The 19,971-nt window shown below is 41.1% G+C and overlaps 1 protein-coding gene across 2 annotated transcripts; it reads right to left on the reverse strand.

Moving 5' to 3' along the window:
• Window positions 1-970: 970 nt before the first annotated feature.
• GINM1 (glycosylated integral membrane protein 1) lies at window positions 971-18,456 on the reverse strand. 2 transcript variants are annotated; one of them, XM_026505020.4, is made up of 8 exons: window positions 18,277-18,456; window positions 13,973-14,032; window positions 13,711-13,807; window positions 8,709-8,860; window positions 7,957-8,113; window positions 7,035-7,165; window positions 5,340-5,503; window positions 971-1,685 (listed from the first exon to the last, which is right to left on the reverse strand). In XM_026505020.4, exons 1-8 carry the CDS (start codon window positions 18,394-18,396, stop codon window positions 1,574-1,576), a joined length of 993 nt encoding a protein of 330 aa, XP_026360805.1. In that variant the 5' UTR covers window positions 18,397-18,456; the 3' UTR covers window positions 971-1,573. The 2 variants fall into 2 exon arrangements, with proteins under 2 accessions (XP_026360805.1, XP_026360804.1); XM_026505019.4 differs by having other exon boundaries at window positions 7,035-7,168; window positions 18,277-18,451.
• Between the last annotated feature and the right edge of the window lie 1,515 nt (window positions 18,457-19,971).

Here is a 19,971-nt window from a genome sequence, read left to right on the forward strand (position 1 = left end):
AGGAGGAAAGGCAGGACAGGACTCTGCTGACTGCAAAGCCCACACTCTCCAATGGGCCACATGGCCTCCTGCATGGTTCTCCTCACTAGTCTCTATAAGCTTAATGGACGCAATAGACCCTGTCATTATCTGGAGTTAGAACTGGGGATTTCTAGCATCTTAAAGTGAGGAGGGACATGAAGTGTTACTAGTTGAGTGACTTTAGGATCAAACTGAATTGCATGCTATTGTTTATTCTATAACATGGAGAAAGTACATTTCACAGGGCTGTTTACTCCTTATTAAAAATAGGCATGATGAGGGGCGCCTGGGTGGCACAGCGGTTAAGCATCTGCCTTCGGCTCAGGGCGTGATCCCGGCGTTCTGGTCTCGAGCCCTGCATCGGGCTCCTCCGCTATGAGCCTGCTTCTTCCTCTCCCACTCCCCCTGCTTGTGTTCCCTCTCTCGCTGGCTGTCTCTATCTCTGTCATATAAATAAAATCTTTAAAAAAAAAATAGGCAAGATGAAACCTCACTCCTCCACTCTGCTACCTGTCATCCTTCCCCCATACATACATATCTACTTAGCCTAACTCTAAGGGGGGGGGTTTACTTTTTCCCCCCTCCCTGCTTAAGGTGGTTTAAAAAAAACCAGTTATTACTTTCTTGAATATGTTTAAAATGGTGGGTTGTAATAAAAATTTAAACAATAGGAAATATCTACCACTTGGAGTAAAGGTAGTATTCTATATACTAGATCACATGAAATAGATGTCAACGTGAGTGATAGCTTAAAAAAAAAAAAGAAAGACCACTGTTGAAGGGTGACTAGCACTAGGAACCACGAGAGCAAGGGCATGGTCTAATTCCAGGACATTGACAGACTCCTTAACGGATTTGAGCCCTGGTTTCAGCCAGTGTATGTGAAAGGAGCTCTTAGATAGAAGCAGTTCTTCCCTGGGAAATATTTTTATACCAAAACTGTATACTGTTTTCCTCAAAAAAAAGTTTATTTTAGAGTGAGAACATGTCACTACTATTTTTAAATCCTGGTGTGTTCACGTAAGTAGTCTTGGCACAGGATACAATCAAATCAGCACATACTTCAGTGATTTTATACTGAGCCACATACTTGATATAAAGGCACATTTTACTGAATAAAAAAATAAGTGTTAAATTCTTGAGCTTTTAAATTAGAATTTCATAAAGTGCTTTTCATAAAGTCTCATAGATTATAGTAATTAAGTGGCTAGAATTTCCTTTACAAAGGCACCTTGAAAAGTATTGGCACATGGCATTTTGTCTTGCTCCCCCTCCCTTTTTTTTTTTTTTTTTGGTAATTTTGAAGTTTCTTCATGTCTTCTCTTCTACTTAATTTAAATTTCCCTTAATTCATCATCTGAATAGCCAGCCCTGTTACAGAGTAAGGTGAACTTTAAATTGTCACTTTAAAGGTCAAGTTTTAGGCAGTTTTAGGAGTTTAGCAATTTCTCTAGTGTATAAACAGATTCTTAGCGATTTAAAGAAAATTCTATTCAAGTGGCAAACTGAGAGCCAAAAGACTAACTCAGAGTCCATGATCTGAGATGGTGTTTTAAACACACGCTTTATCTTTAAGGTTTTCTGCTCTTTTCTCAGGATTATCCGGAAATACGTTGATAGCCGTGACAGGTATAACATTTGCTTTATCCAACTGAAGAATTCCTCTGAAATATAAAAATAGAAATTAAATATTTCCTCTGTCTACAGTTTGATAGTAAGACAAAGCTAATCAAGGATCTCTGGACAGTGTTTTCCCTTTTGTTACTTCAGTATCTAACCAAGGAGGAGGTCTCTGGATTGGATCCAAGACCTGTTTTGCAAGTTCAGTATCATCCCAATCAAGATGTCAACAGAAGTTAGTTGTTCATAGAACTGATCAAGCGGATTCTAAAAGTTCACAAGGGAGTATAGCAAGAATAGCTGTAACAGTTTTAAAAAAGAACAGTGGGGAGAAGAGACAGTTGCCTGGTTTTATTGAAGCAGTATAGTAATTAAAACCATGCTACTGGCACAGCACTAGACAAAGCAGTGAAGAAGAGAGTCTAGAAATAAGACGAATGTATGTGGGAATTTCGTTCATAATAAGGTAACATTCCGATTCACTGGGCAAATTACAACTGGAACAGTGGCCTTGCTGGAAAACAAATCATAACTCTAGCTTAGCCTTTACCCAAATGATGGTAAAACCAACTAAGTTTTAAGGAAACACTTAAAGAATTTTAAGATGGGAAAGGTCTACTTAAGAAAAACCATAAAAGACACAAAGGAAAGGCATGAATTGCTCTGACCCTAAATTTAAAACTTTTGTATGATAGCAGAAGACAGATTTAAAAAAAATTGCAACAGATAATATGTGTGTATAACAGATAAAGGAGCTCTTACATACTGATGATGACAAAAGGCAACACAAGTGAAAAACGGGCAAAGGTTATAAACAGGCACGTCACAGGAGAGATACACAGCCAGTTACCACAAAGATGCTAGACTCAGCCAGACCCGGACTAGCAAGGACACGAGGAAGAAGAAAATGCAAATTAAAACGAGATCATATTTTTGTCCACAGTAGCAAAAACAGAAAAGATTGTTGTCCGCTGTTGACAAGATACACTCTTTGACCCAGTAATTTCACTTTCAGGAATCCATCCGTAAATACACGTGTGCCAAGAGAGATGAGCCCATTGAAGATGTACACTGGAGCATTACTGGAAAGAACAGGAAATTAAAAGATACCTGAACGTCTAGTGCGGGAGGGTTACCTGTGCTATAAAACGCGACGCAGCCAGAAAGAGGACCAAAGCACGTACTCGTGTGACAGGGAAAGGGCTGAAGCGCAGAAGTGCACGGAGACCCCTGGGGTGGGGCTGCTGCCTCCCAGGCACTACGGACTAGTTCAAATGTGTAAGATGTCATGTTGAGGGTAGTTCACGGTTTCAACATTAGATTGTATGACACGTTCCTTTCAATGAGGTCAGATCTTTGCGAAGCTGGACTTCGATAAAAAGCAACACTGTCAAAAGCTAGTGTTGAACAGGAAATGAGGGTGGCAGTGTCCAATCCGACTCCAAGGTAAGAGTTTTGTGTAGGGCCCTCGAGGCCCACACATGCCATTTGTAAGTGTACGTAAGAATGACATACACGTATACGTAAATTAAGAAATAAAGGGGTGCCTGGCTGGCTCAGTTGGTTGACCATGCGACTCTTGATCTCAGGGTCATGAGTTCGAGCCCCACGTTGGGTGTAGAGACTACTTAAAATAATAAAATACTAAAAATAATTAAATTTTCTTTTAATTTGCTTCCGGCCTAGATAAGGGCACCAGGGAAAAAATTACTGGCACACTGAGATTGCTATGTACCAAAACAGTTTGGGAACCTCTGTCGTTAAGTGAAGAGCGCAATCTGTGGGACACTTAAGACTCTAGGTTGATAAACAACCTTATTATTATAAACGTAATACGCTGTTTACCCAAATGGGATCATACTGTTTATCTTACCATACGTTTATATCAATACACAAACTTCGGATAAAAGATGCACACCCTAGAAGTTAACGATGATTACGTCTAGTTACAAGAATTAAAGAACAGGGAGGAAGAGGTATTTTGACTTAACTGCTCTCTAAATTTCTGTATTGATGAAATCTTTAACTACCAGAAAGTATCTCAGTACAACTGCCACTGATAAAAGTATACTGCAAATCTGGTTTTTAATTCTACACTGCGTCTCTTCCCAGAGAAGCCCGTAACAAAACATTTGGTAAAAGAACAATTAAAAAACCGTGCAACATGGTTTTCTATGCAGGTTTGCATAGTAAAGTTCAAAAAAGGTCCTGAGCTTCCTGGCAGTCAAAGGAAAAAGGAAGAAACTATTAAGTTCCAGAATTTTCATTTTCAGAAAGAAATGGGAAATGTGAATTCTTCAGGGGAAACCAAACTAGAAGGTGGGAGAGATACTAATATTTCTTTACTCCGCAGGCTCTTTGCTTGCATGACGGCTTTTTAACAAACCCTTTAAGGGAGGGATTGGTTCAATGTTACACGTGAAGGAATGGGAGTGTCAAAGACCTTACGGCAGGCAAGCAAGTGGAAAAGTCAATGTTTGAATTGGCTCTTTTTTTTTTTTTCTATTAATCCTATGGTTTTTCCAACATAGTACAATGTAATTTAAGCCAAAAACTGTGGTCATCTCTATCTATTGAGATTTATTTCTATTAAGATAACTAAAATGACTATTTATTTTTCTTTTTTCTAAATAAACTACTCCCAACACTGCGCTCCAACTCGCGACCCCAAGGAGCAAGAGTTGCACGTTCCACCAACTGAGCCAACCAGGTGCCCCCTGACTGTTTAACTTGTAAAAATGCTAACAATAAATTCACTTTTACAGTTATAAAATAATTTCTTATGGTTAAAAAAAAACAAGGCATACAGAAAGGGAAAAAGTGAAAGTCTCTCTATCCCTGCTCTCATTCCCACTCATTAGAGGTAACTAATTTTGTCATTTCCGAAATTTCCCTTTTGTTTTACCCAAATGGGATCACATGGTTATGCAACGTTCCCCATCTACTAGATTTGGGATTCTTTGCCTCTCAGCTGCACAGAATCCCGCTGCAGCAGGTGTGACTCACTAGTTAAGCCCCCGCTGATAACAGTTCAGGGGTTTCCTCTTTTGCTTTTGCTTTGTTACAAGCAATGTTGCACCAAATATCTTGCTAGTCTTCTAAAATCCACTTCATTTTAAATTGATACTCTGAGGCAGAAAATAATAATAACCATTATTATTATTATCGTTTCATTTGTTAGTCTAACATTTGCATTTTCCATTACAAATACGAGTTTCCTTTCTCTCTCTAATAGGCTAAGTTCTAAGAGGCTAAAGTTTGTCTCATTCACATCTGAATTCCAAGACAAGTGTCTTGTTCATGATACATATCGAATAAACATCTTAATTTTGCTAAAGTTGGAAGACGAGCTAGGAAAAAAAGCCAACATCACTTTCCCTCCCTCTTGTCTTATACTCTTCCTAATATCTGTATCTTCTACTCTAAAATACAATAAATACGACTCGCTTTTTAATCATTAAAAACCCTAATGCTGTTTCAAAATTGTAATTACTGGGGCGCCTGGGTGGCTCAGTCAGCTCAGCAGCTGCCTTCCGCTCAGGTCACGATCCCAGGGTCCTGGAATCGAGCCCCGTGTCAGGCTCTCTGCTCAGCAGGGGTCTGCTTCTCCCTTTCCCTCCCTCTGCCACTCTGCCTGCTTGCGCGCTCTCTGTCAAATAAATACATAAAATCTTTTTTAAAAAATGATAATTACTTACTTGTATTCACAAACTGGGAAGAGCACCTTTAAGATGGTTAATACCACAGCTGCTCCTATAATTCCAACCACCATGACGTTGAGAAACATACAGAATACTGGAAAAACACTGCCCCAGAACCTACACAGATCTTTTCTGAACTTTTCCATCCATTGACACATCACCTAAAAAAGGAGTTTTGATTAGACAAGCCAAGTATCATTTGATCTCTAAGTGACTTTAAAAATTATGTTCTAGTTTTGGGTGATGATAAAATTCTGTATCTTGACTGTGATGCTGGTTACATGGGTGCCTACATTTATCAAACCTTATCTAACTGTACATTTTAAATGGGTGCATTTCACTTTAAAATGTACCTTGATACCGTTATTTACAATTTTAAAAATTATATTCTAATAATACAGGCATAGGAATGTTACTTTGTTATCCTTTACAATTATTGATACTATTGTCTGTAAATGAAGTGAAAGTTATTGTTGAATGGTAAGAGGTTCGGCTAGTTTAACTTTACGCAAAATAGACCAAAGGCAACCATGGGTTTCCAATAGTTGGAGGACAACAGCAGGAAAGAAAGACAAACGTGTTAGTGGCTTCTGGCCCAGAGGGGGAGTTCACTGTGCACAAAACGTGCTGCTCTATGCAGAGAGTGACGGTAGACACTCAGGTGCGCATGGACGGTGTGGGCGGCCTTGCTCGGAGGGACGCAGGTGCACACGGAGGTGTGGGCGGCCTTGCTCGGAGGGACGCCGGTGCGCACGGGCGGTGTGGGCGGCCTTGCTCGGAGGGACGCAGGTGCACACGGAGGTGTGGGCGGCCTTCCTCGGAGGGACGCCGGTGCGCACGGGCGGTGTGGGCGGCCTTGCTCGGAGGGACGCAGGTAGGCAGGGAGAGGGTGCCGGCGTTCAGGTAGCAAAAAGTGACCAGAGTTTCTCCAGCAACCCCAAATAAGTAAGCCCAATCTTCAGTGGGAACTTAAAAGAAGTCTCTGGAATCCTTTGAGACTAACCACAGACCTTGCTCACTTAAATAGAAATTATTTCCAGTAAGAGGCCTAGCTAACACATACGGAGGTACCGAGATACTCAGTCTGAACCTCGAATGTATTTCCAGGCAGCCGTATCATGGCCTTAGTATACAGGAATTCTTAACAGGTGGAAATACATACTTACGTTTGTACCCAGTTTATTTAGTCCTGGTAACCACTGCATGATTTTATAGATTAAAGTGGATGCCCCATTGTACAGATAAAGAAACTGAGATCAGAGAGACTAAGAACTTGTCCAAGATCACACAACTAGTACGTGGCAGAACCAGGCTTCAAACCCACATGGTTCGACTCCTGAAAGTACCCCCTTCACCACGTGCGCTCGGTCACTGTGAAGACGCTGAAGGCACCACGCGTGCGTGCGCGAGGAAGCAGTCACAGAATCAATAAACGGGAATGTGGCAATGACTCTGGACTGAAAATCCCCCCCAAATGAAATCCAATGACTTGATAATCATTACCTAACTGTGTTATTAAATGAAACTTGAAAAGAGAAGGGGAAAACCTGAAAACCTCACACTGAAACAGCGATGAGTCCACTATCAACGATGTCTCACGCTCCCAATCCTCATGGTTTCCACCTCATCCGAAACGCTATTTTCTTCCACAAATGTCTGTAATATAAAGATAATCCCAAGTGCCTGACTTACCTTATAGGAGGACGGAGGCTCAGCTCTGAGAGGGGTCTCAGGTAGTTTGCCAGGTGAAGCGTCCTCACCTACAGTGGTTTCCACGTTCCTGATTAGACACCGGCTGGTGGTCTGCGACGAGCCGACGCTTTCTACTGAGAAGGAAGAGCCGAGTTACCGAAGCGCGAGGGACGTGCTGGTGCCTCTCTTACTAGTTCTAATATTACCATGCCTAACACGTGTAGGATGCTAAGAATATATTTTGCCATACGAGAAAAAAAAAATAACATGACTGTTCATGTTTAAATGCCAGAAAGGAGCCATAAACTCAGACAGTTATAGGGAGCTATACCAGTTATGACTCCATCTCGCAGAATGCAGAAAGGCAAATCTTCAAAAACTTCCATGTTTCAATGGAAAAAAATGAATACTTCTCTAAATGGACCTAAACAATATTCTTATTGCGTGTTTTGTGACGATTGCCCAGAGTAAGGGAGGCTGTTTACCACAAAATGTCACCAAGCAGTTATCACTGATCACTTTCTGTTTTGATCACTTTCTATTAAGACTCAAGATAGGTTCCGGAAGTTTTTTTTGTTTTGTTTTTAAGGTTTTATTTATTTGACAGAGACACAGTGAGAGAGGGAACACAAGCAGGGGGAGTGGGAGAGGGAGGAAGCAGGCTTCCTGCCGAGCAGGGAGTCCGATGCGGGGCTCGATCCCAGGACCCTGGGATCATGACCTGAGCCAAAGGCAGACGCTTAATGACTGAGCCACCCAGGCGCCCCAGGTTCCTGAAGTTCTTAAATGGACATATAAAGTAATAGGTGTTGTAAAGCATTTCTGAAAGAAACCTACTTCCAAACACATTAACTACGATTAGAAAGCTATCCGCTAAAGAAATAATTTCCTTCATACTTTAAGTAACAGTCTTTCAAAGTACCTTTTTTGGAGAGGTTGGGAAGGGTAAATAAAATGTCACTGTCTCGGGAAATAGAATACAGCATACTTTCCTCCAAAGGTAGGGTATAGTTTGAATGCCTGAGTATTCCCTGGTTCTTAACTAAAATATCAATTTCAGTAACATCCTTTTGTTGAGCCTATGAAAGAAAAAATAAGCCATTACTTTTTATTTTAAATAATGGCACAACCCCATAAGAATCTAAAACTAACTTTCCTCCTTGTTCTCTTTAAGTAAAAAACTTACCCTATTCACAATTACTCTGTATTCCCCGCCCTTTGAGGCATTTAATCAGCAACTTTAATCTGACTTTCAGCATTCAGTATTACAAGCTTGCTCTCTGTCCCATTTCATTTACTCAGCCAGAGGAAAAGTGGCAGCACTATAAACTAAATTCAATCCCTTCACTCACTTGCTCTATTTACTAATGTTTATAATATTCCAAAGTGATAAAAACATGTATAAATATGATCAGTTTTTTAAAAATTAAGACTTCATATGCTAAATGTTAAAACAAGTAAAAAATTTTAAATGATCAGATACAGGCAACAGTAGGGTACCATTCTTCCTTATCAAGTCAGAAATAAATAATACACAAACAATGAATCATAGAACACTACATCAAAAACATAATAAAATTTAAAAAAATAGAAACAATACAATAATGCAACGCATGCATAATACCCAACATAAATCTTTACAGTAATTCCCAATTAATAATCATACTAGCTTACCTGTTTTCCATCAATCTCTACTACCTCTTCTTGAATGACAATTAGTTGCAAACTGGAACCAGATGTCATAGGCCACTCATGAACTAAAATCCTTACACTGACAATTGCAAAATATTCTTTTTCCTCCACATTTTCCAGAATTTCATTTTTCACTACAAAAAAAAAAGGAAGTGACAGCTTTGAACAAATGGCACCAAATCTGTTACTGAATTTGATTATTTCGATGACATTTACATGGAACAAGACAGCTGCATAACCATTTCTTCGCCTTTCCTAATCTCTGACTTCACTGATGTCACAGAATTTATGCAAATAAAGACAACTTGACAAATCCTCACAATGTTTATGGTCATTTGAAAAGGGAAAAGCGCTCGACGGTCTTTAGACTACCACGCTAGCAACATCATTCCTATTGTCTTGGTAGTTGGTCAAGGAGGAACAAACGAGGCATAACTACTTACGAAGCAAGCCAGAAGACACAGCTAATCCCATGTTATAGTAGAGTAAGTACATTCATTCATCCATTCACTCATTCACAAAATCCAGGGATAGAAGGGGCCCAAGCAGTAAGGACACAGAGTTGTTTTCTCAATTCTTTCTCCAGTAAGTTGCCTGTTGCTGTTGAAGGGCAGGACTGGGGAAGAGGATGGGACAGCCCTGTGATCACTCCCCACTCATGGACGAGGGGGCAGGATTAGCTGGCTGGCCACTCTCCTCTCTAGCGAAGAACCCCCCAAACCACACCAGTGGAGGTGGGGTGTGACAGCTGCAGCTGGTCTACAGAGCCAGGGCTATGCTATCGAGGCAGAAAACACTACAGAAAAAGATAAATCAGTATAAATCAATGAAACCAGTGCACAGGGAACATTTAGTTTCTCCAATGTTAGTCCCTCAAGTGTTATCGTATGAGGACTGTTAGCCAAAAAGGAACCCAGATGGATATTCTGCATACAGACCCAGCTGTTTAAACTCATTCTGTGCCTTTACTGGGCTATTCCCTTTATCTGGAATGTTCTTTACTATCACTCTCTCGTCATCCATTTTTAATGAACTCCTACCTAAGTAGTTCTAGCTACTGTATCCCCAGACTGCTGAGCTCGTGCCCTTCGTTAAGCACTTTCTTGCAGTGCAGCTCTCCGTGTATAAGCCTGTCTCCTTGACTGAGGCAGCGTTCCCTTGACCGCACGCATCGGGTTTATTGTTCTATGGCTTCTGTTCCGCAGTGATTCCAGCCAGAATTATAAATACAGAATTTAAAATAAATATGCCATCCTAAGTCGTCGACACTATTCAAACACGTGCTCTGGTGGTGCTAAATCCTAACTCTGCATCAGAATCGAACAGTACAGACGCCAGCGCCTCATCCCAATCTCAGTGAATCAAAATCTCGGGGGGGGGGGTACAGACTACCACTTTTAACTTTGTAAATAGGTACAGACATTTCCACTGAGAACCAAGTGACCTAACCTTTTAGCTCAACCTAAGTCTTCACAGAAGTGTTCCTCCTTGACTTCCCCGTTTCTGTAAGTCAATCCACCCTTCTCCCAACTAGCAAGGACAAAAGCTACTAGGCTACATTTGGCTTCTTCACCCTCATTCCCTGATTCCAGTTAGTGGCTTCCTTTGGGCCATTCCAGGTCCAGTTTCATAAAAAATAACACACTGAAGGAGAAGGATCAAGAGAAAAAACAAAACAGATCCAGAGGGGCTCAAAAAAATTAGACTGGGCAGACATGAACTTTTAAAGTTACTGCAAGTAATAGGTTCAAGAAAATAAGAGGGGCGCCTGTGTGGCTCAGTCGCTTAAGTGTCTAACTTTGGCTCAGGTCATGATCTCAGGGTTCTGGGATCGAGCCCTGCATCAGACTCCCTGCTCAGTAGGGAGTCTCCTTCTCCCTCTGCCACTCCCCTTCCCCCTGTTCATACTCTCTCTCTCTCAAATAAATAAAATAAAATAAAGAAAATGGGGCGCCAGGGTGGTGCAGTCTGTTGGGCATCTGACTCTTGGTTTCGGCTCAGGTAGTGATCTCGTGGTCGTGGGATCGAGCCCCCAGTGCTGGGTTCGTCCACAGGGCAGAGTCTGCTTGAGATTCTCTCTCTTCCCTCTGCCCCCACCTCGCTCATGCTCTCCCTCTCTAAAAGAAATAAATAAATCTTAAAAAAAAAGAAAATAGATGACAAAATGGAGAATTTCGCCAGATAAGTGTAAACTATTAAAATCGAAATAAAAAATAAAAAAATTTTGAGAAAAAAAGATTTGGGCCAGTATCCAGGGCCTGAGCAGGAGATGGAAAAAAAAAAAGAAAAAAAATGTTTTTAAAAGAATAAAACGGAATAAAAATAGAAGTAAAGCCCAGTAAATGAAATTAACTCAATTAGGCAGAGCTGATGAATTTGTGTGCGGGGAGGATGAAAAGAGAAACAGGATAGAAAAAAACACAAAACAGTGTAAAATCTATATGGAACCCTGTGAAGGGGTCAAGCATATGTGTACATAAATGAAAAGCAAGGGAATAAGAAAGAGGACTTTAGCACTTTTTGAAAAGACAGTGGTCAAAAATTTTCACAAAAAGGCATCGAGTCACGGATTAACGAATCCTACACCGGGGCGCATCACAGTAAAACTACTGAACACCAAAGACTAAGAAAAAAAATATTAAGGGCAACCAGGGAAAAACAACAAAACCTTACCATCTTCCCCGCAGCAATGAGCCCGACACTAACTCTCAACAGAAACGACAGACGTGAGAAGACCATGAAGGCAGAGCAAAGATGTCCTCCGACAAAAGCTCCGTACTTCCGGCTAACAAATCTGCACCAAGGGGATTTCCTGATCCCCTGCTGAGGGGAATGTTTCAGGCAGGGGGAAAATGAGCCCCGAGGGGAACAAGAAACACACACATACACACTCACTCACTGTATATGTGCCTCTAGACAGATGCGGGTTTTAAGTGTATAGGCGTGTGTTTCTTATTCCCCTTCATTCATTTCTTCATTCGGGAAGGAATGAAGAGCGATGGAAAGGGCAACCTCTAAGGTAAACATAAATGAGCACTGGATTACACAAAACAATAAGAACAATTATGTTGCGTAGTTGCGGATATGAGGCATAATATTAGGATGGAAGAACGCAAAGAGTTAAAATGTATGACGGTAACGACACAAAAGCAGAAAGGGAATAAATGAGTTTCCATGCTCTGTGGTTCTTGCTTTGTCTGGGAAGTGATAAAAATACTAGTTTGTTGGGGCGCCTGGGTGGCACAGCGGTTAGGCGTCTGCCTTGGGCTCAGGGCGTGATCCCGGCGTTATGGGATCGAGCCCCACGTCAGGCTCTTCCGCTGGGAGCCTGCTTCTTCCTCTCCCACTCCCCCTGCTTGTGTTCCCTCTCTTGCTGGCTGTCTCTATCTCTGTCGAATAAATAAGTAAAATCTTAAAAAAAAAAATACTAGTTTGTTGACCTCAGAGGTCACCATTAAAAGAACAGGAAAATAATATAAAAGCAACAAGATAGAGGGGGATGAAGAAAGAAAAAATAAAAAACCCAGAAGAGGGCCAAAAGGAGAAGAAAAAGGGACACAGAATAGGTAGGACACAAATAGGAAACAAGAGATTCAGATTAAAGATTTAAATCCAAATAGATTCGGTGCTACATTAATGTAAATAAATCAAAATTCCAATTAAAAGACAGACTGACAGACTGACTTAAAATCAGACCAGTATATGCTGCATAAGAGATTCACCCTAATCGTAAGGACCCAGAAAGACTGAAAGAAAATGGTAAGATACCACACAGCAATCCACCTCCTTCCCGCCCTCCCCGGGGCAAAAAGCAATCACTGTTACCATAATACAGATAAAGCTGACTTTAAGGTAAAAATATCACTAGAGAGAAAGAAGGACACACTATAATGATAAAAAAGTCGATCTACAAGGAAGAAATAACAGTTCAGACCTGTATGAATTTGGTAATATTGTGTCAAAATATGGAAAGCAAAAATTGACAAAGCTAGGAGAACAGACAAATCTTTGTAGTGGAGATTTTAACATACCATTCTCAGTAACAGAGCAAACACACAAAAATCAGTACTTCCGTAACAGGCTGAACAATATGATTAACAAAAAATTTTACCTGACATATATAGAACATCATATCCAAGTGATTATATGATGTACTTTCTCTTCAAGGACACAGACATCACCATGTCGCAAAACTGACCAACTGCTGAGCCGCAGAGCAAGTCTCTAATTTCAGGGGTTAAAATTATACACAGTGCACCTCTGATGAGAGAGGTGGAAACAGTAAAAACAAAAGTTCTAAAATGTTTGGAAATTTAAGCACTGTAACTTCTAAATGACCCGCAGGACAAGGGAATATCACGACAAATAACTGGAAAACACTATGAACCGAATGACAATGAAGGTATGCAACAAATCAGGTACAAAATACAATTGTTTAGGGAAAAATGTACTGCCTCAAATGCATATGTTGAAAGAATACTATACGCATTTCTCATATTCTTTATTTCCTTCAAATACTGTGGTACAACATAACATATTTGCTTGTCTTTAAACAATTTAAGATTTTAAAAGGTTGAAAAAATGTTATCTGGACCTAAGGGTAGAAGAAACAGAAAACCGGAGAATTAGAGCAACAACTTATTTTTCTCTTTATTTTCTTACAACTGTGATAAGCGCTCCTCCAAGATTTTGCCTCTTACTTGTAAATCTCTACTTATTACCTCTCTGTACATTCTTACATTGATATCAACCTACCAGAAATGCAGCTCCAGCCAATGACAATCTCATGAGAAAGAAATGTGAATATGCCAGGAATAACCAATATAAAGTAGGATTTGAATTTTAAACACATTAGTCTTATATACACTCCAGTAATGATGTATATTAATTTAAAATGGAAATACATCACATCAAAGAACTGTGATTCATGAATTTAGTATTACTAAAAACAGAAAAATTATGGAAATAATTTAGTCGTACTCACCTATCAAAGTCTGACAGCTTATTCGGGTTACACCACTATTTACAGGGAAGTCATTTACATATACCTGTCCACTCTCATAGGTTATGTTAAGAACAACCTTAAAATAAAGCAGCATATACATTAATTCCAATGGTTTATAAATGATGACAAATTCTTCATGTCAAAAATACATTAACTAAATTAGATGTTCAGGGAAAAATAACATAGGCTGCCTACTACTTAGCTAAGTGATATATTAAAACATAATCAAAAGGAGACAAACCTGTTCTTTAGATACCTCCCCATCATCCTTCAGGGTAGTTACATTAATTCTGATGCTGTCCTGCAAAACATATGAAGTGGATGGGTATGCATTTCACAAAGTAAGAAGAGCTCAGTTCTTTTTCTTTCCCCCTCAACCACAGTTATTGTATAATCACTGACAACATCAAAAGAACATTTTTAAAACCCAGCATTTTTATTTTTACAGCCTTTTTTATACCCTTATTCACAATTCCAACTTTTCCTAATCTGTATTTTTCCACTTAATTATGAAATATGTCACATTTACGGGCATATAATATGCAAATGCAGGGTTTAAAAGAAAAATGTAACACTCGTGTACCTACTACCTAGGTGAAAAACTAGAGTATCGTCTACACACACCTTAGAAATCCCCCGCGTGACCCCTCTTGTCTTGTTACCCTCCCTCCTCTCAGAAGGAATCCCTACATTGTCTTCCATGCTAATCATTTCCTGCTTTTCTTTATAGTTTTACTGGGCTTGTCTCTCTCTAAACAACATGTTGTTTAGTTTTATCTGTTTCTAAGCTTTATGTGAGTGGAGCAAGGTTGTATGTATTCTTCTGGAACTTCTTTTATTTGAAACTGTTGGTGTAGGCATCGGAAGACATTCATTTACACAGCTATATAAAAGCCCCTCAAATGATTCCCAGTTATTTATTTGTTCCATTATCAATAGACATTTGAATTGTTTCCAACTTTCTTGTTTCCATAAACCAAACTGCTCTAACCCTTCTTCTTTTTTTTAAAAGCTTATTTTTCCTATACACCCAACGTGAGGCTCGAACTCAAGAGCCCCATGTTCCTCCGCCTGAGCCAGCCAGGCGCTCCTGCTCCCACCCCTCTTAACTACGCCCCCTAGTGCCCGTGGACGAGTATGTACTGTGCACTATCTTTTAGTGCCTCTCCAGGTTTGCTCAGAGGCTGTTACTCAAACATTTTATCAATGACATGCTTTCTAAAGAGAAGAAAGCAATATTTTAATAACTATTCACCAATACTCAAAGGAATTACAATTTGTCATTTGTAAAGCAAATCCTTCCCTAAGTTCATTCATAGACGCTGTTATCCTAGAATAAAAGATCTTTTTTCCTGGGGGTATTCTTAACTTAGAAAATAGGAAAATTATTCATATTCAAAATAATATACAAGTGTATCTCTTGGAACCGTGACTATCTCTAATACTTTATGTGCTTCCACCAAATGAGAGAGTAAGACTGAAGTGATTTTATGAGGTTGAGGTGACTCTACTCAAGGAACAGGACTCTAACATGGAAAGCCTATACCATACATTTGGTACACTTGCCAACTTGCATGGGGGCCTATGAAGCTTCAGAACCAGCCTGGCCTTCTCCTGGTCCATCCTAATTTAGAACTAAGCATGGGCTAGAACCAGTACACTCATCTCTAGAACAAACAACATTCAGTAAGTCATCAAACTGGTGGTTAGTTGTGTGTCCTAATTCCAGCCAAGAATTCCTCTGTTCAAACTAGCGGATCCGTTAACTGTACTCTATTGTTCTTCTAACAGCCCAGAGATGACCCTCCAATGATGGTATTCTAAGAAACCTTTTCATAGCTTCTGCCTTTTCGGAGTGAACACACACTATATTATTACTTTACTGCACTTATATGTATCACTTGCCTAGTAAAATCCAGGGTTTGTAAAAGACAATTAAGAGACACTATCCTGCCGTATTTTGCAGGAACCAAATTCAATTAAATTTTTTGGTCTTTCGAATGATTTCATTTCAGAGGACACCCTAATCCCTTACTGCCTCCCGGGCCCAAGTTCAGCGATAGGTCATATTTCTTGCTCTTCCTGAGAACCTCTGACTGAACTGGAAGTTCAAGCTTGTGAGCTAGGGAGGCAGATACTTAAAGAGTGGGTGGCAGAACTGAAGTTTCTACCCACCCATTTTCAAATCTCCCTCTAATTCCTTCACTCACAAGATGCCCAGCTGGTACACACGGCTTCCTAAGGACAAAGGTAATAGATACCTCATTTAAAATAAATGAATTAAGTCTCAGGGAAATATATAAAATAAATATTTACACATATAAGAAAATATGTGTCCTCTGGATGCCTCTCTTTGGTGACCAGGTTATCTTAATATTAGAGGCACATACTATAAAAATTTGCATTATTTTACAATCTGTGTAACCTCAGCTTCTAACAATTGCACATGTAAACAAAACAGAAAAATGCCTACATTCCGTGTGCGTCACTGAGGGGATATGGAGAGAATTTTCCTGACTTCAGTTTTCTTACATTCAGAACAGGTTAGATACAAAAATGAACAGATGAACAGAGGTGTGATAAAGCATAAAGCAAGTATAGTAAAATGTTAATGGGGGTCTAAGTTTGCACTATTCAATATGGTACCCAATAACCACATGTGGCTATTTACATTTAAATGAATTAAAATTAAATAAATGAAAGTTTAGAAACTCAGTTCCTCAGTGGCCCTGGTCAGCCACATTTCAAGCACTCACTAACCACAGCAGTCTAGTGGCTACTGCAATGGAGAGAGCAGGCAAACACATCACTACACCGAAGTCTACTGGACAGCACTCATTTAACATGGTGACCACCGTAACATTCTTTCAAATGTTCTGTACATTTGAAAATTTTTCAAAATAGGGGTGCTTGGGTGGCTCAGTCAGTAAAGCCTCTGACTCTTGATCTCAGCTAAGGTCTTGATCTCAGAGTCTTGAGTTCAAGTCCCACATTGGGGCTTAGACATTAAAAAATAAAAAGAAAAGAAAGGAAAATTTAAAAAATAAAACATTGCACAATTTACATCAAGAGGCTTCAGGCTCCTATATAAATATTTCCAAGGAATGAGATTCTCCCTCTCCCTGCTCAGCATTCTTTCATCTATGAAATTCTGAGTTTAGATCTGGACTTTCCAAAAGTGGAAGGAAGACATAAAAAGGGAGAACTGAAATGATGAGCTCACTAAGCTCACAGAGCAGTGTACTTTCAGCTTGCAGTCAAAATGCATTTTTCTCAGATTATAGGGACAGACTTAAGTACCTTTGGCTTCACAGTGATTATGACGAATCTTTAAAATTTGGAAAACAACGGAGTTCCGGAACTTTTAAGAATCATTTTATTTTTATTTGGTCTCTTGGTGCTTACCAATCACATTTCTATTTTTGACCAGTTGCACTGTGGTCCATATACAATTTCAGATACGAGTGGTTCTTAAGGCTTGCATTGTTGTGCCTTCTTGAAATGCCCCAGCAGAATTGAAAGCGAGATATGCTTGTTATTTTTGTTCTGAGAGAGAGTAATGTCATTAAAAGTTTTTTAAAAAAAGATTTTTTTAAAGTGATATTTATGGTGTAAGTCACCCCTGAATTTAGAGTATTCAAGTCTTGACCAGTAAGAAAAAGTATACCTATATGGTTTCTTTTCATTCTGGGAAAACTCCCATTTTAAAAATCTTCAAACTTTTCTGAACCATACATTCAATCGAGGATCGGCGAATACTGGTTTATTTCAGCATGACGCGAAGCGAGAAAAACCAACCACCCTCTAGCACAAAGGCGCAGCGGTTATCCTACTTTAGGGGGCTTCAGAATCACCTGGAGGGCTTGATGACACAAATTATTGGGCCCCACCTCCAGAGTATCTGATTAGTGCGTTTCCAGCCGGTTCCCAGCGAATGCTGGTGCAGCCGGTCCCGCCACGCTCAAAAATCCACTCCTCCCAACATCCACCAGAGGGACAACCTGAGGGTAAGTGTCGGGTCTGCAGCCCTTCTCCTTCTCCCGCCCCGACGACACGACGTAGGCGCACCCCCGAGTCCTGCACTGCTTCCCTGCCGCCGAAGTAGACAGGTGGCCTGGAATCGCTCTGGTTCTCTCACCGAGCCACTTCCACGTTTCCCGAACACTGCCTGGCCCCAGTGCCGGCTCTACCCCAGGAAGGCGCCATTACAAAAGGCTGAGAGTACTTGTGATCGCGTACTTTCGACGGCAGAATCCCCTCCGGCTGGCAACAGCTGGGACTGCCGTAAGAATCCCTAAGTTTCGCTGCACTAGGCTTAACCACACATTAAGTAACCCTTCTCGCTCTCTCGCCGCCTTCTCCCAGACTGCCCCCATTTCCTTGGATGCTTCTTCCCTCTTCTGTCTTGGGCACCCGGACCCCCGCCCCTGGCCCGCCGGCCGGTGGCAGGAGGCGTCTATGCGGACGCCGAATCCCCACGGCTCCGGCCCGGGCCTCCCCGGAGGGTGCGTGCGGAGGGGCGGCCGAGCGCCCGCCCTGCCCTACCTTCGGGGCTTGGGGCGGTTGTGGCAGCTCATTTGTAACCGTCATCAGCCACCCGGCGGCCGGCAGCACCGCGAGCAGGAGCAGCCGGAGGGCAAACGACGCCGGGGGAGAGCCCTCCATTTTGGACAGGCCGGCGGCGGCTGACGGCCGGGAGCTGAGGGCCGAGCTAGCCCGAGGGGCGGGGCCAGGGGCGGGGCCAGGCCACTGGGGCGGGACCCTGGGGGACGGGGCGGGGCGGAGGCGAGACGGGCCCCGGAAGGGGCGGATGGCCTCGGACTGCTGGGGCTCCGGGAAAAGCGGACTGCGCATGCGCGTCGCCCGGAAACGTCGAGGGGCGGAGTCAAGCCTGGGAAGGTCCGATTTGGTCATGAGACTGCCGTTCCGGATGGGAGAGAACTACCAATCCGAAGGAGTGAAATGTTTTCATTGACATTATTTTTAAATTAATATATACTAACACGACTAGGATATATACTTATGCACATAGTTATATCTCTATGTGCACATATTTTACATATGCACAGAATGAAAATAATGGTAATATCGCAGAAAACTATACATTATGAATAGAATATGTCACGTTTAGAGGGGGAATTTTACTAAATCGGTAGTTCTCACATGACTGCACATAGGAATTGCCTGGGCAGTTTTAAAAATTACTCACTCTGGGGTCTTACGGGGCACCCGAGTTTCTGATTTAGTTAGTCTGGGCTGCTGCTCCGGAATCGGTGGTTCCCCAAGTGATTTAATGTGCCAGGGTCGAGGATCAACCACGCATCAAATGTTCAACATTGAGCGGATCACTGTAGATGCCATGGGAACAACACTCACAATAGAAAACCACTCCACCTGGGCTCTAGGGGCTTTTCTAGTCAGTTCCTTCATCTACTATATGAAGATGAAAGACTTTTCTTTCCCCTTTCATATTTTAAAAAAATATTTTATGAAACTCTCTAAAGCGGAGAATGCCAAGAAAGGCATTTCAGATTAATAGGATTGAATATTGATTGGGAACTTGGAGACATTGCCATTCGAAGCAGAAAAGAAACATTTAGCCTTTTTTAAAAATAAAACTTTTGACATGGAAAGAACAAAGGTCTCTGTTTCTCTCTTTGCCCTTCTTTTATCAACCCCTCTGCCCTGCCTGCTTTTCTAGCTAGGGTAATTATACAATCTACAAAATCATTCAACTAACTCCTTGCCTACTGTGCAATATTAGATATGCAACAACATTTTTAACTTGCAAGTAGTTTCTATAGTGAAGTTCCACCCACTCTTGGGTTCCAACTACAACCACCTGGTTTTTCACTCTATTTCAGATTTCTGGGACTAAAAACGAATCTGGAGATCAGAACACGTGACGTGTGGATCTGCATAATTTGAATTAGTAATATATGTATAAGATTCTAAAGTACATTTATGTGGAAAAGTAGACAGGGAAAGTGAAGTAGCCTGTTTCCCAACAGATCCCTTCCCATAGTCTGACTATCCAGTATCCTTCCACTTGTCTCCATAGCTAGCTCTGAGCTCCAGGAAGGCTGTGGACAAAACACAGTAAAGAAGCCTGCTAGAGTTGGAGTTTGTTGGAGGTTTTGGCACACACCAACAGGCAATTCTCTGCCACACCAACTAAGTGTCCCACAATTTAATTCAATTTTGATATTATCTACTTAGAGATTGCATCAGATCCCACAG

Source organism: Ursus arctos, unplaced genomic scaffold (genome assembly GCF_023065955.2).
Source record: "Ursus arctos isolate Adak ecotype North America unplaced genomic scaffold, UrsArc2.0 scaffold_13, whole genome shotgun sequence".
NCBI classification, from domain to species: domain Eukaryota; kingdom Metazoa; phylum Chordata; class Mammalia; order Carnivora; family Ursidae; genus Ursus; species Ursus arctos.

What these genes read in the sequence shown, in the direction of transcription:
- GINM1 (XM_026505019.4), bottom strand. Translation starts at nt 18,396, where the DNA reads ATGGAGGGCTCTCCCCCGGCGTCGTTTGCCCTCCGGCTGCTCCTGCTC. An exon ending in TAGAGATTGATGGAAAACAG is followed by an intron (nt 8,114 to 8,708) that starts GTAAGCTAGTAT and finishes TTTCTTTCATAG; the next exon opens with GCTCAACAAAAGGATGTTAC. An exon ending in TCCCAACCTCTCCAAAAAAG is followed by an intron (nt 7,169 to 7,956) that starts GTACTTTGAAAG and finishes CTTCCTTCTCAG; the next exon opens with TAGAAAGCGTCGGCTCGTCG.